This window comes from Somniosus microcephalus, chromosome 6 (genome assembly GCF_052327205.1).
Source record: "Somniosus microcephalus isolate GS21.2 chromosome 6, FLI_Smic_1.0, whole genome shotgun sequence".
Classification (NCBI taxonomy): Eukaryota; Metazoa; Chordata; class Chondrichthyes; order Squaliformes; family Somniosidae; genus Somniosus; species Somniosus microcephalus.
In genome coordinates, this window is record NC_140992.1 from 204,630,037 (window position 1) to 204,648,646 (window position 18,610).

The 18,610-nt window shown below is 43.5% G+C and overlaps 1 protein-coding gene across 3 annotated transcripts in view; it reads left to right on the forward strand.

Moving 5' to 3' along the window:
• fhod1 (formin homology 2 domain containing 1) overlaps positions 1–18,610 on the forward strand; it is a 510,535-nt gene that overhangs the window by 405,121 nt on the left and 86,804 nt on the right. The window contains exons 11-14 of one of the 3 annotated variants that reach the window (XM_085991267.1): positions 10,509–10,613; positions 12,082–12,189; positions 16,376–16,423; positions 17,328–17,434. In XM_085991267.1, the coding sequence (XP_085847393.1) occupies positions 10,509–10,613; positions 12,082–12,189; positions 16,376–16,423; positions 17,328–17,434 (368 nt within the window). The remainder of the gene's footprint in view (positions 1–10,508; positions 10,614–12,081; positions 12,190–16,375; positions 16,424–17,327; positions 17,435–18,610) is intronic. The other 2 variants (XM_085991268.1, XM_085991269.1) reach the window with 2 other exon arrangements.

Below are 18,610 nucleotides of genomic sequence, written 5' to 3' on the forward strand. Positions count from 1 at the left end.
AGAGTGCCAAGTGGGGCACAAAGCAACTAGCGCCCGGGCGTGGCGATATCTGCGCCTCTCGCGAAATTAACTAGACATTTTGCGGCGGCGCTAAACACTACCGCCACGATCTCCTGCGCCGGCAGATCGTGACGTCAGTCGAGTGCGCAACGCCCCGGACCGGATATTGAGTGGCGCCCCCTGCCTTACCGCCTGCCGCTAGCAACGACAGGTTGAGGGGTGCGTTCTGCAGTCAGAAAAGGACTGGGGGAGCGCTATTTAAAGGCGACCACTTCCTGCCTTTTTTTGTTGGTGACATTTTTGCACCACGCATTCTGAGAGAGAGAGACTTCTGGAGAGATTCAACGCTGTGTAAAGGAGTTTAGGGTACTGAGCAGCAATTTGCAGGTTCATTTTGATTTGCCCTTCCTTGTATCGATTTAGAAGAGACTGTGGGTGCTGCACTTTGAGCTCTTTCCCTGGGTCTCTCCATTGTTCTTTCCAGCAGATTTGATGTACAAGTCTCTTCAGGCCGAGATTCAAGGCTGCAATGAGCAGGATGTGGATGGAGAGTAAGATCAACCCACCCCTTTAAGAACTGGCCGGTGCCATTGTGTCTGTGTTCCATTGCTGACTGACATCACATGAGCTTCGCTTGCCCTCTGAGGTAGCGCCTCGCTCCTCGGCCTTAGCGCCTTAAGAGAGGTGTGTAGCGCCTGATTTAGCACTCCAATCACCTACAGGGGCGATAAAAGCCAAGTTTGCTGTCGGAGGCGATAATTAGCGCCAGGCGCTAAACTTTGCGCACCGCCAATAATGGCACCCCAAATGGGCGATACCGAATTTTTCCCCCATTGAGTTCAAAACTTACTTCAGAGGTGTCCTAATATATGGAAACATTTTGATATCTTTATTAGGTAAACTACCTAATGTTTTACTTAATCCTTTACATTGTCAGCTTCTTGATATTATTCCCTACATTTAAGCACTGTTGCTTTGATCTATTTATTGCCAGGTCGGCCCAGAATTTGCTGAATAATTAACGGTGTGTGAATGACGCGCACCGGTATTAATGTGCAAATCGGTCAGCAACTTGTGGTGAGGAAGAGATACCCCCGGATTTGCGATTCGCCACAAGTTGCTGGACGATTTGCATCGCTCTGTCGTTAGCTTTGCAAAAACAGTACCTCACCCTTAACCTCCCTGTGATTTTCATGAAGATGTTGCATTTGCAAATTAGTTGCCTATTAAACTCACCACAGAAAGTTAAGTCTCATAATTAATAATGTAAGAACCCATTTAACAACATGATAATTGTTAATGACTGTCAATCAACCTCTCTGGCCCAGAAAGTGAACAATTAAAGGTGTGGCGTCTCATTCCTTCAGGTAGTGAATTGTTGTTGGAGATTTTTAAAATGTCAATTTAAAAAACAATCTTACTTTTCCTTTCTCTTTTTTTCTCTCTCTTAATCCAATATTTCTTTCCCTCTTTATTTCTCTTTCTGTACCTGATTTGACATTGAATTCACCCACTCTAATTCACTCTCCTCATTCCTTCCTTTGTTTATTCTCAATCCTTTAATCTGATTGGTTAAGGAGATACGCTGTTTGTCCCGTTGTTCACCAAGGTCCCAGATGCCCTGTTGCCCTCGCCGCCATTATCAACTCGCACTTCCAGCAACTCTGTGGGCAAAAGTTTTTTGAGCTGAAGGGTGCAGGAAAAAGTCTAACTAACAAGGTGCACTGTGCATAGCCCTGCTGCAGCAAATGCTGGGCCAATATGTTCTCATGATGTCCTCATATATACTTTAATCTCAGTATAATAGGGCTTATCTTCCTGAATGTTGTACAATACACTGACATTTATCAGATTATTGTCCATTTGTGTAACTTTATTTTCTGAACCACCATTACAATGGTCTCTTTAGTTTAACTTCATTGATCTCTTACTGCACAGAAGTTTTTTTCCCATGCCAGTTCATTGTCACTGTGAAGTTTAATCAGCGTGCACTGCGTTTGCCTTCAATCTCACCATCAACTGGCCCCTTTACAGCTCATTTTCTGAATACCCATAGCATAGGCTGCCCTCTGTATACTGTGCATTTCTAGATTAGGATGGCAGGATATTTAACTGCCTTGTATTTTCATGGGAAAAAATGGAGTGATGGGACTATGTTCCTAAACTAAATACTTCCTTAAATACTTCTTGAGCAATTTAACTTACGCCCTGAGGCAGTAAACATTCTGTCACATCAGGGACTAAATTACTTTGTGTGTAATTATATGAAAAAACTTTTAATTGGGAATGTTCTTTATTAAAAAACACAGAGTTTAATGGAAAAATAATAATTACCGAGGATTGACTGACAATGGAGTACTAAGTCTAAAAGTATCTGACATAAAGCTGTTTCTTTTGGTTGTTTACTCTTCTTCCATTCTACTTTGTAATAGCCAGCAGAGGAACTGTACACAAAATCACATCTGCAAATGTAATAGGATCGGAAAAGGCAGTTAATTTGAAAATCACAATGAACATTCAATGCTCAAAGACTTGAACTCCATGCATAAGGGCTGGGAGTTCTGTGTTCCTGGTGCATGAACCACTTCACTCACGGCTTTCTCCCCAGCTAGAATTGGTTGCTGGCTGTTCCACCACAATGTTTATTGAGTCTGTGAATAACCTGTGACGGTAACCTGGATATTTTGTTAAAGTGTGTTTCAAAGAGAGAAATGTCCTCTTGTGCCCTCCTCTTCATATTTTCACTCACTGGAGATCATTTTGATTTTGTGCGATAGTGTAAAAAGGTGACAGTAAATCGGCAGCCTGTTTCACATCTCTCCCGATTATTATTTCCATTGACTTCAATGGAAATAATAATCGGGAGAGATGAAAAACGGGCTGCCGATTTGCTGTCACCCGTTTTACACTATTACACAAAGTCAAGATCTACCCCACTTAATGGAAAATGGTACATCAACACACAATGTCAATCATAGAATCATAGAAATTTACAGCACAGAAGGAGGCCATTTCGGCCCATCGTGTCCGCGCCGGCCGACAAAGAGCTATCCACCCTAACCCCACTTTCCAGCCCATGGTCCATAGCCTTGTAGTTATGGCACTTCAAATGAATATCCAAGTACTTTTTAAATGTGATGAGGGTCTCTGCCTCTACCACCCTTTCAGGCAGGGAGTTCCAGACCCCCACCACCCTCTGGGTGAAAACATTTCTCCTCAACTCCCCTCTAAACCTCCTACCAATTACTTTAAATCTATGCCCCCTGGTTATTGACCCTTCTGCTAAGGGAAATAGGTCCTTCCTATCCACTCTAGGCCCCTCATAATTTTATACACCTCAATTAGGTCCCCCCTCAGTCTCCTCTGTTCCAAAGAAAACAACCCCAGCCTGTCCAATCTTTCCTCATAACTAAAATTCCCCAGCCCAAGCAACATCCTGGTAAATCTCCTCTGCACCCCTCTAGTGCAATCACATCCTTCCTGTAATGTGGTGACCAGAACTGCACGCAGTATTCTAGCTGCAGCCTAACTAGTGTTTCATACAGTTCAAGCATAACCTCCCTGCTCTTATATTCTATGCCTCGGCTAATAAAGGCAAGTATCCCGTAAGCGTTCTTGACCACCTTATCTACCTGTCCTGCTATCTTCAGGGATCTGTGGACATGCACTCCAAGGTCCCTCTGATCTCTGCACTTCTCAGTGTCCTACCATTTATTGTGTATTCCTCACACTTCTCCGGATTGAATTCCATTTGCCACTGTTCTGCCCACCTGACAAATCCATTGATATCTTCCTGCAGTCTGCAGCCTTCTTCTGGTAATTGGTTACCTTAAAGCAGTGTTTTGTTGAACAAAATTTATCTCAATTCCCAAATTGGGAGCAAGAGGGAAACTACACTTCTCATGAGATTAATCAGATTGCACTTCAATTACTCTTTACAAAGACAATGAACTGGCATAGAAAAAGAAGCTTCTGAAAAGTAGGAAATCAGTGAAGATAAACTAAAGAGACCTTTTGTATAGGTGGTTCAGAAAATAGAGTTACTCAAATGGACAGAAGTCTGATCAATGGAAGTTTAAAAATGAACAATGCGGAAGTGGTTGTGCGGGGGTGGGTGGGGGATGGGGTGTCTTACTAATGAGTGATGAGTAATTTTTTTTTACTCAGTCATTTGTTCCTGTTGCTCATTCAGCTGCAACACATGACAACAACTTGCATGTCTGTAATACCTTTAACATAGTAAAATGCCCCAGGGTGCCTCGTAATTAAAGAAAGCTCCCACAAACAGCAATGGAATAACTGATCAGATCATCTGTTTTGGGTCTTGGTTGAATGTTGGCCAGGACACCAGGAGAACACCCCTGCTCTTCTTCAAATTGTGCCATGGGATCATTTATGTCCACCTGAGAGGGCAGACGAGGTCTCAGTCTAACATCTCATTGAAAAGACGACACCTACAACAATGCAGCACTCCCTCAGTAGTGCACTGAAATGTCAGCCAGATTATGTACATTGTCACATACAGCAGCTAGTTAGGAACAGTCTTTCATCCAGTATCCTCCATGTTCCAAGAATTGCCTCAACCCTATTTTCTGCAGACTTTATTAAAGTCTGTTCATTATCAATGGGGGAAAAAAATCACTCTGGCTTCCATCAAAATATGTTGAAAGGGGATATAGTAAATCAGGAATCTTGTAACTTAGGCTTGTAACTGCAGTGGGCTTGCAAATTTAATGATTTGACAGCTAAACAGATCACCATTGGAAATAATTAACTTCTCCTTTTGATATTAGAAATGCTGAATGTTAAATTGTGATATTCTTTGTTGTTTACGGATGGAGAATTTAGAAATTGAACACTCAAAGGGTGTCAATGTAAGACTTCTGAAAGCTGATTAAACAGATAAGCTTGAGCCAGAATTGGCAGTAATCAATTATTGCATTAATAAATTGACAGCAGGCCTGAACCCTTTGAGGTTAATTTATTGGTTATTTATATCCAATATAAAATTAAGCTTTTTAAGTCCCGGTTGACAGAGTGCCATATGTCTGATGTGCTTAAATTGGAAAAATGCAGAGATTCTTTCATTGTATTTCTGCATAACTATTGTATACTCTTCTTATCAAAACATTCTGACAGATAAGGGGAAACCAAAGAATGTTATGGAACGTGAAAACAGAGTGACCCGTCCTCCATCTTCCTGAAACCACCTATGAGATGCATTTAGAGACTGTCCAGGTCACCAATCAGTTTGTGCTATAGAGGCAATTGCGAGCATTCTTGGTCCCTCATTGTGTTCTGTCAACTATTAATTTTGTCATTAACATTGATTTAATGTATTGTCCAGCATCATATCAGAAAATAAATACTTTTCACTAGATCGCACAGTGGTTTGTTTATAGAAGAAAATGCAAGCTTTGTTAAAACAAAAGGAAGACTTGCATTTATATAGCGCCTTTCATGACCTCAGGACGTCCCAAAACACTTTACAGCGAATTAAGTACTTTTGAAGTGTAGTCACTGTGGTAATGTAGAAAACTAATTTGTGCACAGTAAGGTCCCACAAACAGCAATGTGATAATGACCAGATAATCTGTTTTAGTGATGTTGGTTGATGGATAAATATTGTTCAGGACACCGGGGAAAATACCCCTGCTCTTCTTCAAAATAGTCTTTCGGATGAGACGTTAAACCGAGGCCCGGTCTGCTCTTTCAGGTGGACATAAAAGGTCCCATGGCACTATTTCAAAGAAGAGCAGGGCACATATCCCTGGTGTCCTGGCCAATATTTATCCCTCAACCAACATAATAAAAACAGATTATCAGGTCATTCGCACATTGCTGTTTGTGGGACCTTGCTATGCGCAAATTGGCTGCCACGTTTCCCACATTACAACAGTGACTCCACTTCAGAAGTACTTCATACGCTGTAAAACGCTTTGAGACGTTCACTGGTCATGAAAGGCGCTATATAAATGCAAATCTTTCTTTTCTTTTAGTGTCATGGATCTTTTATGTCCACCTGAGAGGGCAGAAGTCTCGTATATGTTTGGCTGATTTTTACGGTTAGTTTTTAATGTTGAACCTTTAATTTTTAATTGAATTGAAAACCCTGCCATTTGTGAAGGAGGTTGTTGAGTTAATTTCAAAAGGTCTGATTCAGTGAGCTGTAGTATGATCATGGTTTGTGTTTGCATTAGATTCACTGGCCTAGAAATTGGGTTTTGGCGCAGCGACGGCTTTAGCGCCGGAAGTTAGTGCCGCAGCTAAGTCGCGCTGGGCGGGCCAAAAATTCACTACTTCTGCGCCCAAACGGCTGCCGGCGCTGCTGAAAGCTGTTAGCGCCTGAAAACTGGCGCTATGCGCTGAATTTCGGCGCTATTCCGGCGCTGCGGTGCCCGCTGCGGTGCGGCAGGTTCGGGAAGTGCAGGCCTCCTCCTTCCCTTAAGGAGGAGCTGCCTGCACCCGGCCGCGGCCCGCGATAATCTTTTTAAAAATGAGCCCGGCACCTCGGACAAGTGCCGGGCTTGCTTCTGTTCCGGGGGGGGGGGGGGGGGAAGTCCGGGGAGGGAGCTGCGGCCAGGCGGGCGGCGGGAAAGCGGCCGGCCGCCGCGGGGCCTTTAATGCGCCGGCGCAACGTTCTGTAAGGCACCTCTGCCAGAACATTGCTTGCGGCTGCCACGGGCGAGGCGGCCGCAACTCAATTTCCGAGTTCGGGCAGGTTACCATGGCAACCGGGACGCTGCGCACACCGATGACGTCATCGGTGCCGGCGCAGCGCTACCGGCCTAACGCCGATTTAGGGCCCCTGTCAATTTCAAAACTGGCCATAACTTCGCCGCTAGGCCCTCTAGCGCCTCAAAAGCGGCGCTAAGGCCAGTGAATTTCTAGGCCACTAGTAAGTTAGTATCAAATACATATTTTTACATTGATATGATGAGTAGCTGTATTTTCCATCTGTATTAGCATGATACTCTAGCTGTGACAGCATTAAATGTTAACCTCTCAGTTTGCAATCATTTGGATTGCTCATTTCCTGTGGTTCAGGACTGTAGGAAGCAGACGAGCAATCGTCAAGTTTATGCAGGCAGGTCAAATCCTCCCCTCCTCCCCCACAACAAGCAGATACTTTCGTGGGCAAAATGACTATAATTGATTGGTTAACATTTCAACACAGTATTGATAGTAATTGAAGGCAGAAAGGTCAGAGTTGAATGGGTTCTTCAACTCCAATTAAAAATGTAGGCTTTCAGTCAGGCCTTTGCTTGATTCAAATGCTATTGCTACTTATTGAAGTCACTTTTTCTCTGTTAACTCTATCCCGGGATGATGTGCGGTGTTTTACACATTGGCAGTATAAGAAAGAAAGACTTGCATTTATATAACACCTCCCACGACCTCAGGACGACCCAAAGCGCTTTACAACCAATTACAGTAAGTACTCTTCTTCTTTGGTATGGTAGTAGCAAAGCAAATCAAATGTCAATATTTAAGTCAGATATCCAGGCCAAAGCTTCTGGTGTAACAGCGTGGATATCTTGTAGGCTGCCTGCGAATTTCCTCTGAGGGCAGTGCTCAATGATGTGCTCCAGGGTCTGATTAGGAGCTCCACAGTCGCATGATGGGGATGCTTTAATCTTCCATCTATGGAGAAGGTGGCAGCATCTACCATGACCGGTTCTGAGGCGGTTGATGGTTATCCACTGTTTGCAAGGAAGGTTTGATCCTTCAGGTTGTACTGCAGGGTCTTCTATAAGGAATCCATTCCGTATGTCACAGTTCTTCCAAGCATTTCGCCATCGGTCATCAAGGCTGAGGGAAGATCGCTGAAGGGCTTTGGCGACGGTCCAAAATGGCCTTCTAGTTTTGAGACGAGTTGGTGGTAGCTTGTTCAATTCGGCCTGGATCAGCATGTCTTTGCTGGTGTAGTGGTTGTATTCTCTGGAGATTGCATATTCGCGGCGTAGGTGTGGTGGTGCGATGTTTGCAAACACGGTGTTGGTGTCAATAAAAGCGTACCGGTGATAATTCACATCGTAGAAATCAGCTGGACATCAACGGATTTGACATGTGGACTTGATAGCCATGCCAGAGAGCAGTACTCCGTTGTAGAGTACACCAGAGCGAGTGCTGCCGTACAGAGGGTTTGAGCGTCTGCTCCCCATGTGGACCTGGCGAGTTTCTGGATCAGATTGACCTACTCTTTAGTTTCTTCCCAAGATTCTGAAGATGTTGCCTATATGACAGGGTGCGATCAAATGTGACTCCCAAATAGGAGGATTTTTTGACATGGTTTACCTCTGTGCCGCAAAAGGAGACTTTCAAAGCTTGGTTTGCTTGATAGGTATTGAGGTGGAATGTCGAGGTGACGGTCTTTTGTGGGTTTGGCCGAAGTCGCCATTGGCGGAAATAGGCCTCTGTAAATCACTTAACTCACTTAAGTACTTTTGAAGTGTAGTCGTTTTTGTAATGGAAACACAGCAGCCAGTTTTTGCACTGCAAGGTACCACAAACAGCAGTGTGATAAGGGCCAGATATTGATGTTGGTTGAGGGATAAATATTGTCCAGAACACGGGGGAGAACTCCCATGCTCTTCTTCAAAATAGTTCCATGGGATCTGTTAAGTCCACCTAAGGGTAAACGAGGCCTCGGTTTAATGTCTTACCCTAAAGACGGCACCTCCGACAGTGCAGCACTCCCTCTATACTGCACTGAAGTGTCAGCCTAAAGTTTGTGCTCAAATCTCAGGAGTGGCACTTGAACTCACAACCTTCTGACTCAGAAGCGAGAGTGTTACCACTGAGCCACGACTGACACAAGTCAGGACTTGTGTAGTAAGTGTTCAGCCTGATTTTGTTCATTTATGAGGTGTATTCATTGCTGAACTCTGGGGACAGTTTTTTTATCCAATTATCTCCTGCTCTCTCGGAGCCTATAGGCAATTAGCTACCTCAGCACAGACTGAAAATCACACCTGGCACCTTCTGATCTGTATGGCTTTGCGTTCTATCAGGTAGTGTCTTTACTCACTAGCCATCGGTGGAGCTCAGGGTAGATGTTTCTATCCATAGATTAGAATTTACCAAATGTGTTGGCAAATTTTCACTTTTGTTGACAAAATATTTTGTAAAGAGACAAATGAGGATGCTCACCCATGTACATTGGGCTAGTGCCAGGAAGTGGGCCTGTTCTGTTGGAAGTGCAGATGTCTGCACGATTCTCTGCCAAGACTGTATCTGCTGCTCATCACGGGAAACTGCAGGTCGTTTGCCAGCTACGACACACACACACATGTACAGCATAAAAGGTAACATTGGTGTACACATACCATGATATGTTGCAGAGAGTCTTTGGCTTAGTGGTAGCATTCCTGTCTCTGAGTCAGAAGATCGAACCATGCTCCAGGCAGTCCTGGCGAGCGGGGACCAGAGCTCCGCTCGGAATTCTACGTTAATATCAAGCGGGGATGCTCGTGTCTGGTGGGCGTAGCTGGCTGGATTATAAGATGAGTGGCTGTACTGAAGGAAGCTCTAGCCCATTAAACTGAATGAACTTCATGGGCAACTGGCCTTTTTCAAGTTCAATAGATTATTTGTACAAATGAGAAGATGAGCAAGATCTCAGATAGTGACTTACTACTGGTTCCCTACAGTGGGATCTTTGGCAAAATAAAAATTGAAATGCTCTGTAACACTGTCTCTCTGCTGGTCATAAAATTAAAATATGTTAAGACGGTACTTGGGATGGTGCTCTCTGCATTTGTTACATTACAACAGTGACTACGTCATTGGCTGTAAAGCGCTTTGGGACGTCTGGTGGTTGTGAAAGGCGCTATATAAATGCAAGTCTTTCTTTTCTTTCTTTCATTATTGGTGAGGTTGGCAGCTTTTACCTTTTGAGTCTGTAGGGCTTATTCCACAGCAGGGTTTACATGCTGCTCACAGAGAGCACTGGTTGGGAAATTGTGGGCTGAGTTTCTGTCCATTACTTTAAATAGACAGAAAATCAGGCGTCTCTGAGCTGTGATTTTCTGATGAGGGGTCCCTGTAAGTGCTGATCTGCGCTGGGAGCACCCAACCACAAAATCCACGCTTGTATCTCATCACTGGAATCCTTTGAAGACTAGGTGCTCCTTAACCTACCTCCACCATAATGACTCTACAGCAGTTTCCTCTTCTTTGCCTTCAAATTTATTTTACTGTTGCTGATATGAAATAAGACTCTTCTATGTAACTTCTGTACCTCCTTTCAGTTACCAGAAGAAAAAGAATTACTTGCATTAAGCTGCAAATCTTAAAGTCTTCAGTCTGCATGAAATGCCAATTCTTTGCATTACCAAAATATATCAGTTACTCTGCCTCTCATGCTTTCCATTGAGCTATTTATCAACTTAGTGGCTTGTTTAACATGCAGTTTACATTAACATTGCATGACTTGTTTGGTGGATGACTTTCTCCAGCTGCTCCTTGCCCAGATCTTTTTCTTACAGCTCTGGTCCTTTTATTAGGGATCGCACCTACACCAGCCATTATACAGCAACTTCTTTCATCTTTCCATCAAGACCTAGGCTTGCTAGTCAAGCGTCAGATGAGAGCTCCCTCAGCCCCACCAGGTTTGTGTTACTTTTGTATTGTCGGTTCGGACATTTTTAATGTCTCACTTTCAGACAGAAACCGTGTGTTCAGGATGTTCTATTATCTCCAGAAATGAGTTTTATATTCCAGTTTCAGTAAGTGCCAGTCACAGGCTCCAAGGTTAATTTTTAACTGCTGACTACCATGCCTCGTGTAGTTAGTTAGGTATGAAGTATTGTCGAAAGAGGAGAGGCTTTGAGATTTTTGCAGCATAAACCAGCAGCCAGTGGAAAATGAATTGAATTTGGATTTCTGCCATCATGTGGCTTGGAATAGTTCTGTTATTTCGTGTTCTTTAATGGGTTCGGTTTTGATGGCAGGTTGTTTCAACTGCTTCTCATTTCCCATGGTTTTCTAGGAGCTAGAGACTTGATCCCCTCACTCCAGGTGGTTCCATGCCCTAAGCTCTGTCTCCCTAGTAAATGCTTTTGACCTCATCACATCTATCACTGTGCCCCACTCCCTGCCTAGGGAATGGCATAGTGCTGGTGATGGATGAGCCTGAGAAGCTGATGTGCACTTAACCTGTTAATTTCAACATGGCAGCTCTGCTGAGGCAACAGGAGTGTTCTTCCTGCAGTAGAATTTGAAGAAAAAGGCACCATTATTAGATAGTTGGGCCGGGAAGTACAAACTTTGTCATTCTTCTGACAATGTCAACATGGGGGAATGAAATTATTCCTGTCAATAATTTTAGCAAAAAAAGGCACTGAATACAAAACAGTATTTTGTTTCACCAATATTTCAGTAAAACAGTTAACTTCAAGACTTTTAACCCCATAATGCCTTTATGAGATTAAAATGTTTGAGATTACATTTATCTAAGTCGATTTTAGTGACCTGCTTATCATTTTAGACCTTTTTGTTCAGTTGACTTCCTGAGTTGCTGGTTAATAACATACCTTATATCTTCTTAAAATGTGTATTCCTCCAAAGTAAAAAAAACCTGTTAAACATTTAATTGGTGTTTGTAATATTATTATATTAGCCACGTCATGTATTACAGATGAATGCAATATATATTGTCTTGCTAAATTCTAAAGCTGGTGTTTAACAGTTAATGTGCATCCCTGAGTTTTTCTCCTCAACACATTATAGCACAATTTATACTTGAGGTAGGCTTTCTAAAGACTGTGTATAAATGTGCATTGGCACAAATAGAAATTGCCTCCCTACATGAAAGAAAAACAATTCCTCAGTATTGTAAGATCCCAGTGATTCAGAGAGTACCAGCCTCATACTGAAGGTTGGAAACTGACGGGAAATTGTTTAGTCTGCAGACACTGATGACATTGGGTCATTTTCTGGATTCAGCAGAACTGGAGAGATCACCGTGGGGTTTCTCTGTGAGAACATTGGGACATTTTTATACTTTTTGTCTTTCATTTAAAAAAAACACTTGTTATAGCATACCTGTTTAAAAATCTATCTTCTATCTGCCCACAGCCCTGCTCCCAAAAATTTATATTCATCCTTTAGTAAGCCAGATCTGCTGAGCACATCTTCAGAAGAGAAAATAATGAAAACAGGCCCTGGAGAAAGAAGTATTTTCAAGTAAGTCTGATCGGTGAAAGAGAATTTGGTTATTTGTTTATAGTATTTGAAAGTTCATTTTGACATGAGAATAGAAATGGAATAATTGGAGTCACAGTGGAACTTTCAGTGTCTGCAATCCTGCTATCCGTCATCCCGATTATCTGGCAGAACTTTCACTGGACCAAACCTTGCATGAGATATCACCCCATTGCACAACTTTTATTTGTATTTTGCCTTTTTTTTCCTTGTTTGATAGAGTTACAATAGTGTTTCTTTTGTTATTTGTATTGTACTGGTCTTCATTCCGATACCATGGGGATTGTTACACTGTATGCTTCAGACCAAAAACTCGAAGCTTATCGATTATCCGACAAAATGCCATTAATCATCGGAGGGAATCCTCACCATTATGGAAGATAATTGAGGCTCCTCTGCACATCAGTTCTGCACTTTAAAATTTTGTTTGATAGCGTTCCTGTAAAGGGCCTTGGGGCGTTTTACTATGTTAAAGGTGCTATATAAATGCAAGTTGTTATTATTAACTCTCTGATTCCACATAACCAATTGTAGATTTTGTATTCTAGTTTACCATTTTATCCGCCAGTCCAAGTAATGTACAGTCGTGTGATTTTTTTTTCACTAAATGTAGCTCAAGCTTGAGTGTATCGTTAAATGTTAACTTTAAGATCTATTGTCATTATTCTGTTTGTAGTTTTAAAAGTGGATTCAGTTTTCAAAAAAACACTAAAATGAATCTCACACTTCACTGGTTTCTTTTCCTTACTCTTGCCTTCAATTTATTCTATTTCAATCCAACCTTTCATCATTGCTATAAATCCATCAGCCTTGCTAACAAAAACCATCATTTTCTTTCATCTTTTTCCAGAGTTCAGTTGACGACACCAGGCAACCTTGCAGAGTGAGAGGCTCTTGAGGGCTCCCATGTTGGCCTATAAAATTGACTTAAATAATCAAAGCAATTTATGATGAGACTATTATTTTCTTCTATAAAGGGGGGAACACTTTGAACAAAAAGTACTTCCATCACCCCTGCAACTTTCCTTCCCCTTTCAGTGTTAAAGTATGTCAGTATATAAACTTAAAGGGGGAGAAATTCGGTATCGCCCCGTTTGGGGCGCAATTATCGGCCGGGTGCAAAGTTTAGCGCCTGGCGCTAATTATCGCCTCCGACTGCAAACTTGGCCTCTGTCGCCCTGGAGGTGATTGGAGCCCTAAATCAGGTGCTACACACCTCTCTTAAGGCGCTAAGACCGAGGAGCGAGGTGCTACCTCAGAGCGCTGACGAAGCTCAGGTGATGTCAGTTAGCAATGGAACACAGACACACTGGCGTCGGCCAGTTCTTAAAGAGGAGGGTCGATCTTGCTCTCCAGCCACACCCTGCTCATTGCAGCCTTGAATCTCAGCCTGGACAGACCTGTACATCAATTCTGCTGGAAAGAACAATGGAGAGGCCCAGGGAAAGAGCTCAGCATGCAGCCCCCATAGTCTCTTCTAAATCGATGCAAGGAAGGTCAAATCAAAATGAACCTGCAAAGTGCTGCTCAGTACCCAAAACTCCTTCACAAAGTGTTGAATCTCTCCAGAAGTGTCTCTCTCTCAGAATGCGTGATTCAAAAATGTCGCCAACAAAAAAAGTCAGGAAGCGGTCGCCTTTAAATAGCGCTCCCCCAGTCCCTTCCCAACTGCAAAACGCTCCCCTCTACCTGTCGTTGTTAGCAGCAGGGGGGCGCCACTCAATAACTGATCCGGGGCACTACCAGGGCGTTGCACGCTCGACTGACGTCACAATCTGCGGGCGCAGGAGATCGTAGCGGTAGTGTTTAGCGCCGTCGCAAAATGTCTGGTCAATTGCGTGAGCAGTGCAAATATCGCTGCGCCCGGGTGCTAGTTGTTTTGCGCCCCGTTAGCGCCCTCTTAGGATTTTTCCCCCAAAGTAAATAAAAATAAATATCCATCTTCATGTTTTCCAGTAACTAAGTGCTTAAAATCTTATCCACAATTAAAAGTAGAGCACAGTTGGCTTGTTTTGTAGCTTGGTGGATCGATGGGTGATGGAATTTAAGACTGAAGGAGCAGGATGACTGAAGGCTGTGCCAGCAATTGTAAATCTGAGGGAGAGGGCCAGCAGGGAAGGGGGTGAGTACAGGGGATGATAGGTGAGCAGGACTAAGGACAGGATGGGATTAAGGAAGCAGAGTTATGGGTGAGTTGGAGTTTGCACAGGTTGGAGCTCAAGAAACCAGTGGGTGGAGCATTAGAGAAAACAGTGGTCCAGAGAATTAAAATGACAGGCGACCGTAAGCTGAGGTTCACACTTGCGGACTGAACGGAGATGTTCCGCAAAGCGGTCATCCAGTCTGATCACCTGTTATTTTAATTCTACGCCCCACTCCCACTCTGTCCTCAGCCTCCTACACTGTTCCAGTGAAGCTCAACGTAAGCCCGAGGAACATCACCTCATCTTTCTAGTAGGCACTTTATAGCCTTCCGGACTCAACGCTGAGTTCAACAATTTCAGATCATAGCATCTGCCCCCATTTTTTAGGATGGCAGCTGTTTCTGATGATTCTGCTATTCCCATTGACACCTCCTCCAGACCCATCTTTTATTTCTTTACTTGTTCCATTACCATCACCTTTTGCCTTGCACCATCATCTCTTTTGTCAATTAATCCCTCCTGCTTTCTACCCTGTCACTGACCTTCCCTTTTGTTCTTTCTCCCCTTCCCCTTTCCCTGCTTCTGTACTTGCTTAAAACCTGTTGCATCGCTAACCATTTTCAGTTCTGCTGAAAGGTCATTGATCTGAAACGTTAACTCTGTTACCCTCGCCACAGATGCTGCCTGACCTGCTGAGTATTTCCAGCATTTTCTGTTTTTATTTCAGATTTCCAGCGTCCGCAGTATCTTGCTTTTTTATTAGACGTAAAGGTGGATATTGATGGAGATTTGGAAGCTGATCCCACACTTACAGATAATGGGGGAGAAATTCGGTATCGCCCCGGTTGGGGCGCAATTATTGGCCGGGCGCAAAGTTTAGTGCCTGGCACTAATTATCGCCTCCGACTGCAAACTTGGCTTCTATTGCCCCTGAAGGTGATTGGAGCGCTAAATCAGGTGCTACACACCTCTCAAGGCACAAAGGCCAAGGAGCGAGGCGTTAACTCAGAGCGCTGGCGAAGCTCAGGTGATGTCAGTCAGCAATGGAACACAGACACACTGGCGTCGGCCAGTTCTTAAAGCAGAGGGTCGATATTGCTCTCCGTTCACATCCTGCTCATTGCAGCCTTGAATCTTGGCCTGGAGACACCTGTATATCAATTCTGCTGGAAAGAACAATAGAAAGGCCCAGGGAAAGAGCTCAGAGTGCAGCCCCCAAAGTCTCTTCTAAATCGATACAAGGAAGGGCAAATCAAAATGAACCTGCAAAGTGCAGCTCAGTACCCAAAACTCCTTCACACAGCGTTGAATCTCTCCAGAAGTCTCTCTCTCAGAATGCGTGGTGCAAAAATGTCGCCAACAAAAAAAAACAGGAAGCGGTTGCCTTTAAATAGCGCTATCCCACTCCCTTCCCGACTACAAAACGCTCCCCTCAACCTGTCATTGCTAGCGGCAGGCAGTAAGGCAGGGGGCGCCACTCAATATCCGGTCCGGGGCGTTGCATGCTTGACTGACGTCACGATCTGCGGGCGCAGGAGATCGTGGCGGTAGTGTTTAGTGCTGCCGCAAAATGTCTGGCCAATTTTGCGAGTGGCGCAAACATCGCCACGCCCAGGCGTTAGTTGCTTTGCGCCTCATTATCGCCCTCTTAGGGCACTAACTGGAGGCGCAAAGCAACTGAATTTTTCCCCCAATGTCTTGTATATAATGAGGATGAGGGGGTGGAGTAGGCAGAGGTACAACTGCCACTTTTTCCTGTTATGATGAAGTTGAAGATTGAGGTCTTTCAACATAAACCAAAGATTATTTTACATTCTGATGCCAATGAACAGTTACACTGCTAGATAAACTTGCTGAGTGACATGCTTTAAGGGCTACAAAAGGAGCTTTCATTTAACGTTAAAATGATTGATTCATTAGCTGTTTAAATCTGAAGTTATAAAATCTGTATCTTTCCCAAAACTTGTTACCCATGGAAATCAAATATTTTATGGTATCTGTACTGAAACTGATCTTTTCCTCAGGGCTGAAGGGATTTCTATTAGGGATAAACCAGTTCTGAGAAAGTATGCGTAAGTATTGGGTGTGGAATGGAGATTTTGACTGCGTGGGATCTGTACTAGGTTTTCTTTGTGATTTTTCTCTTCTGCTGCAGGTCCTAAGTTTTGGAGTCAAGTTTTATTATAGGCCTGTACAAGATATGGGGATGTTGGGGCGTTTGAGCCGGTCCTATTCCATTAGAGGAATAGAGACTCTTTTCATTGGTAACTGGTCAAGTCCTCCTCATAGCTGCAGTTGGCTGGTTGTTTGTATCTATAGCCAGTAACAATCTTTACATTGTCAAAACAAAACCACCATTTTTGTGCTTTTTAAAACAAAAGCTTTGTTGTAATTAAACCAAGTTCCAAATTACACTTAAAACTTAATTGCCAATTGGCCACCTGGAATGAAATGTTGTCAAACTTAATTTCAAATCCTGTTTCATCATTTTTTAAGGAACCACAGGGTTTTGAGAGGCCAGACTGCTACCCCAATGTATAAGTGTGCTTATTTTAAAAGTGACAGGCCTATAATAAGTGCATTGGTGGTTGGGCCACAGGCTGGGCAGGCAGAGAGTGTTGCCGGTGATTAACTTATTTTTGGAAATTGGGTGATGTTTTTCTTCCCATGGGATGAATTCTGAACCACAGTTTGATCCAGATTGATGTTGGCTTTTCTGGGCTGTTTGCACCTGAGGTAATAAAGTGGGTAAAATACTTTTAAAAAAAGTCAAGTATTGATGTAAAGTGCTTTGGCATTTGAAATGTCCAAAAAACTGACACTTTACTGTGGGAAATGATTGGTTTGTTTAACTGCATGTTTGGTGTGGTGTCGTGTGGAATATCAGTTTGTTGGAACTTCAGTTGAGTCCAAATAGCCAGAATGGCTTTGGGATTGCTTGAAGTATAACGCTGAATTCCTGCTGTACTCTTTCAGAAATCGCTTTTTAGAAAATCTCGTTGCAACGCAAAGCCAGAGGGATTTGAGCAAGTCAGGTTTACCCAGAGACATTGCCTCTACACCCACGGACAGACTCCCTGATGGTAAGTGTTCCTTTCTTCTCATTTATAAGATACATATGGATGAGGAGGGCCATTCGGCCCATCTTAATACATCCATCCAGAACAACCCTACATTTCCCCCATGGCTGCATCAATTTGTTTCTTAAATGGTCCCAGGGTTTTATCTCCACTACGCTGCTTTGAAGTCCATTCCAAGTGTTGATCACTCTCTTCATGAAGAACAACCTCCTGACATTGGTTCTAAAGTTATCTTTTAATACCAGTTTCCCTATGCCCTACTCCCACTGTTTCAGTTAAAGTAGGATTCCAGGTTAACCTTTTCCTTGCCATCTGCTATCTGATATACTTCTATAATCTCACCCCTCAGATGCCTCTTTTCCAGGATAAAAAGCCCAAGGGGGTTATTTTGACCGAAGGCGCTAAATGGGTGCTGTGCTAATAAGAAATGCCTGTTTCAAAGTCTGGATTTAGCACGCAATTTTCGGGCTAATTGAAGATTATCACGATTTGAACGTGCCTGTAGGTGCTAACCCTCCGAGATATCTGCGCTCCTCTAAATATGGCCTCTTGAGCATTCCCAATTTTAATTGCTCCACCATTGGTGGCAGTGCCTTCAGCTGCCAAGGCCCTAAGCTCTGGAATTCCCTCCCTAATCTTCTCCGCCTCTCTATCTCTCTCCTCCTTTAAGACGCTCCTTAAAACCTATCTCTTTGACCAAGCTTTTGGTCATCTGCCCTAATATTTCCTTATGTCGCTCAATGTCAAATTTTGTTTGATAACGCTCCTGTGAAGTGCCTTGGGACGTTTTATTATGTTAAGGGCACTATATAAATATAAATTATTGTTGTTGTAACCAGAAACCTGCAGGTTTAGCATTCAAGTGCTGATTAGACGCAATATGTGGGCTCCTCACACCCACTTCCACTGAAGGTGTGGAGTGCTCTGGCTGGCACACAGCAGCACATTGCAGGATGGCTCAGGGGCTGAGGGAGAGGGCACACAGGTTGTCAGGTGCGGCAGTGGAGGTCCTCGTGGAGGAGGTCCAGAGGAGGAGGGATGTCCTTTGTTTCTCAGCGACCAGACTGAGCACAGTACTCAAGGTGCGGTCTGACCGGAGCACTGCACAGTTTCGTCTCAACTTCCAATGACTTGTATTCTACTGTGTTGACTGTGTAGTTCAACATTCAGTTGGCTTTG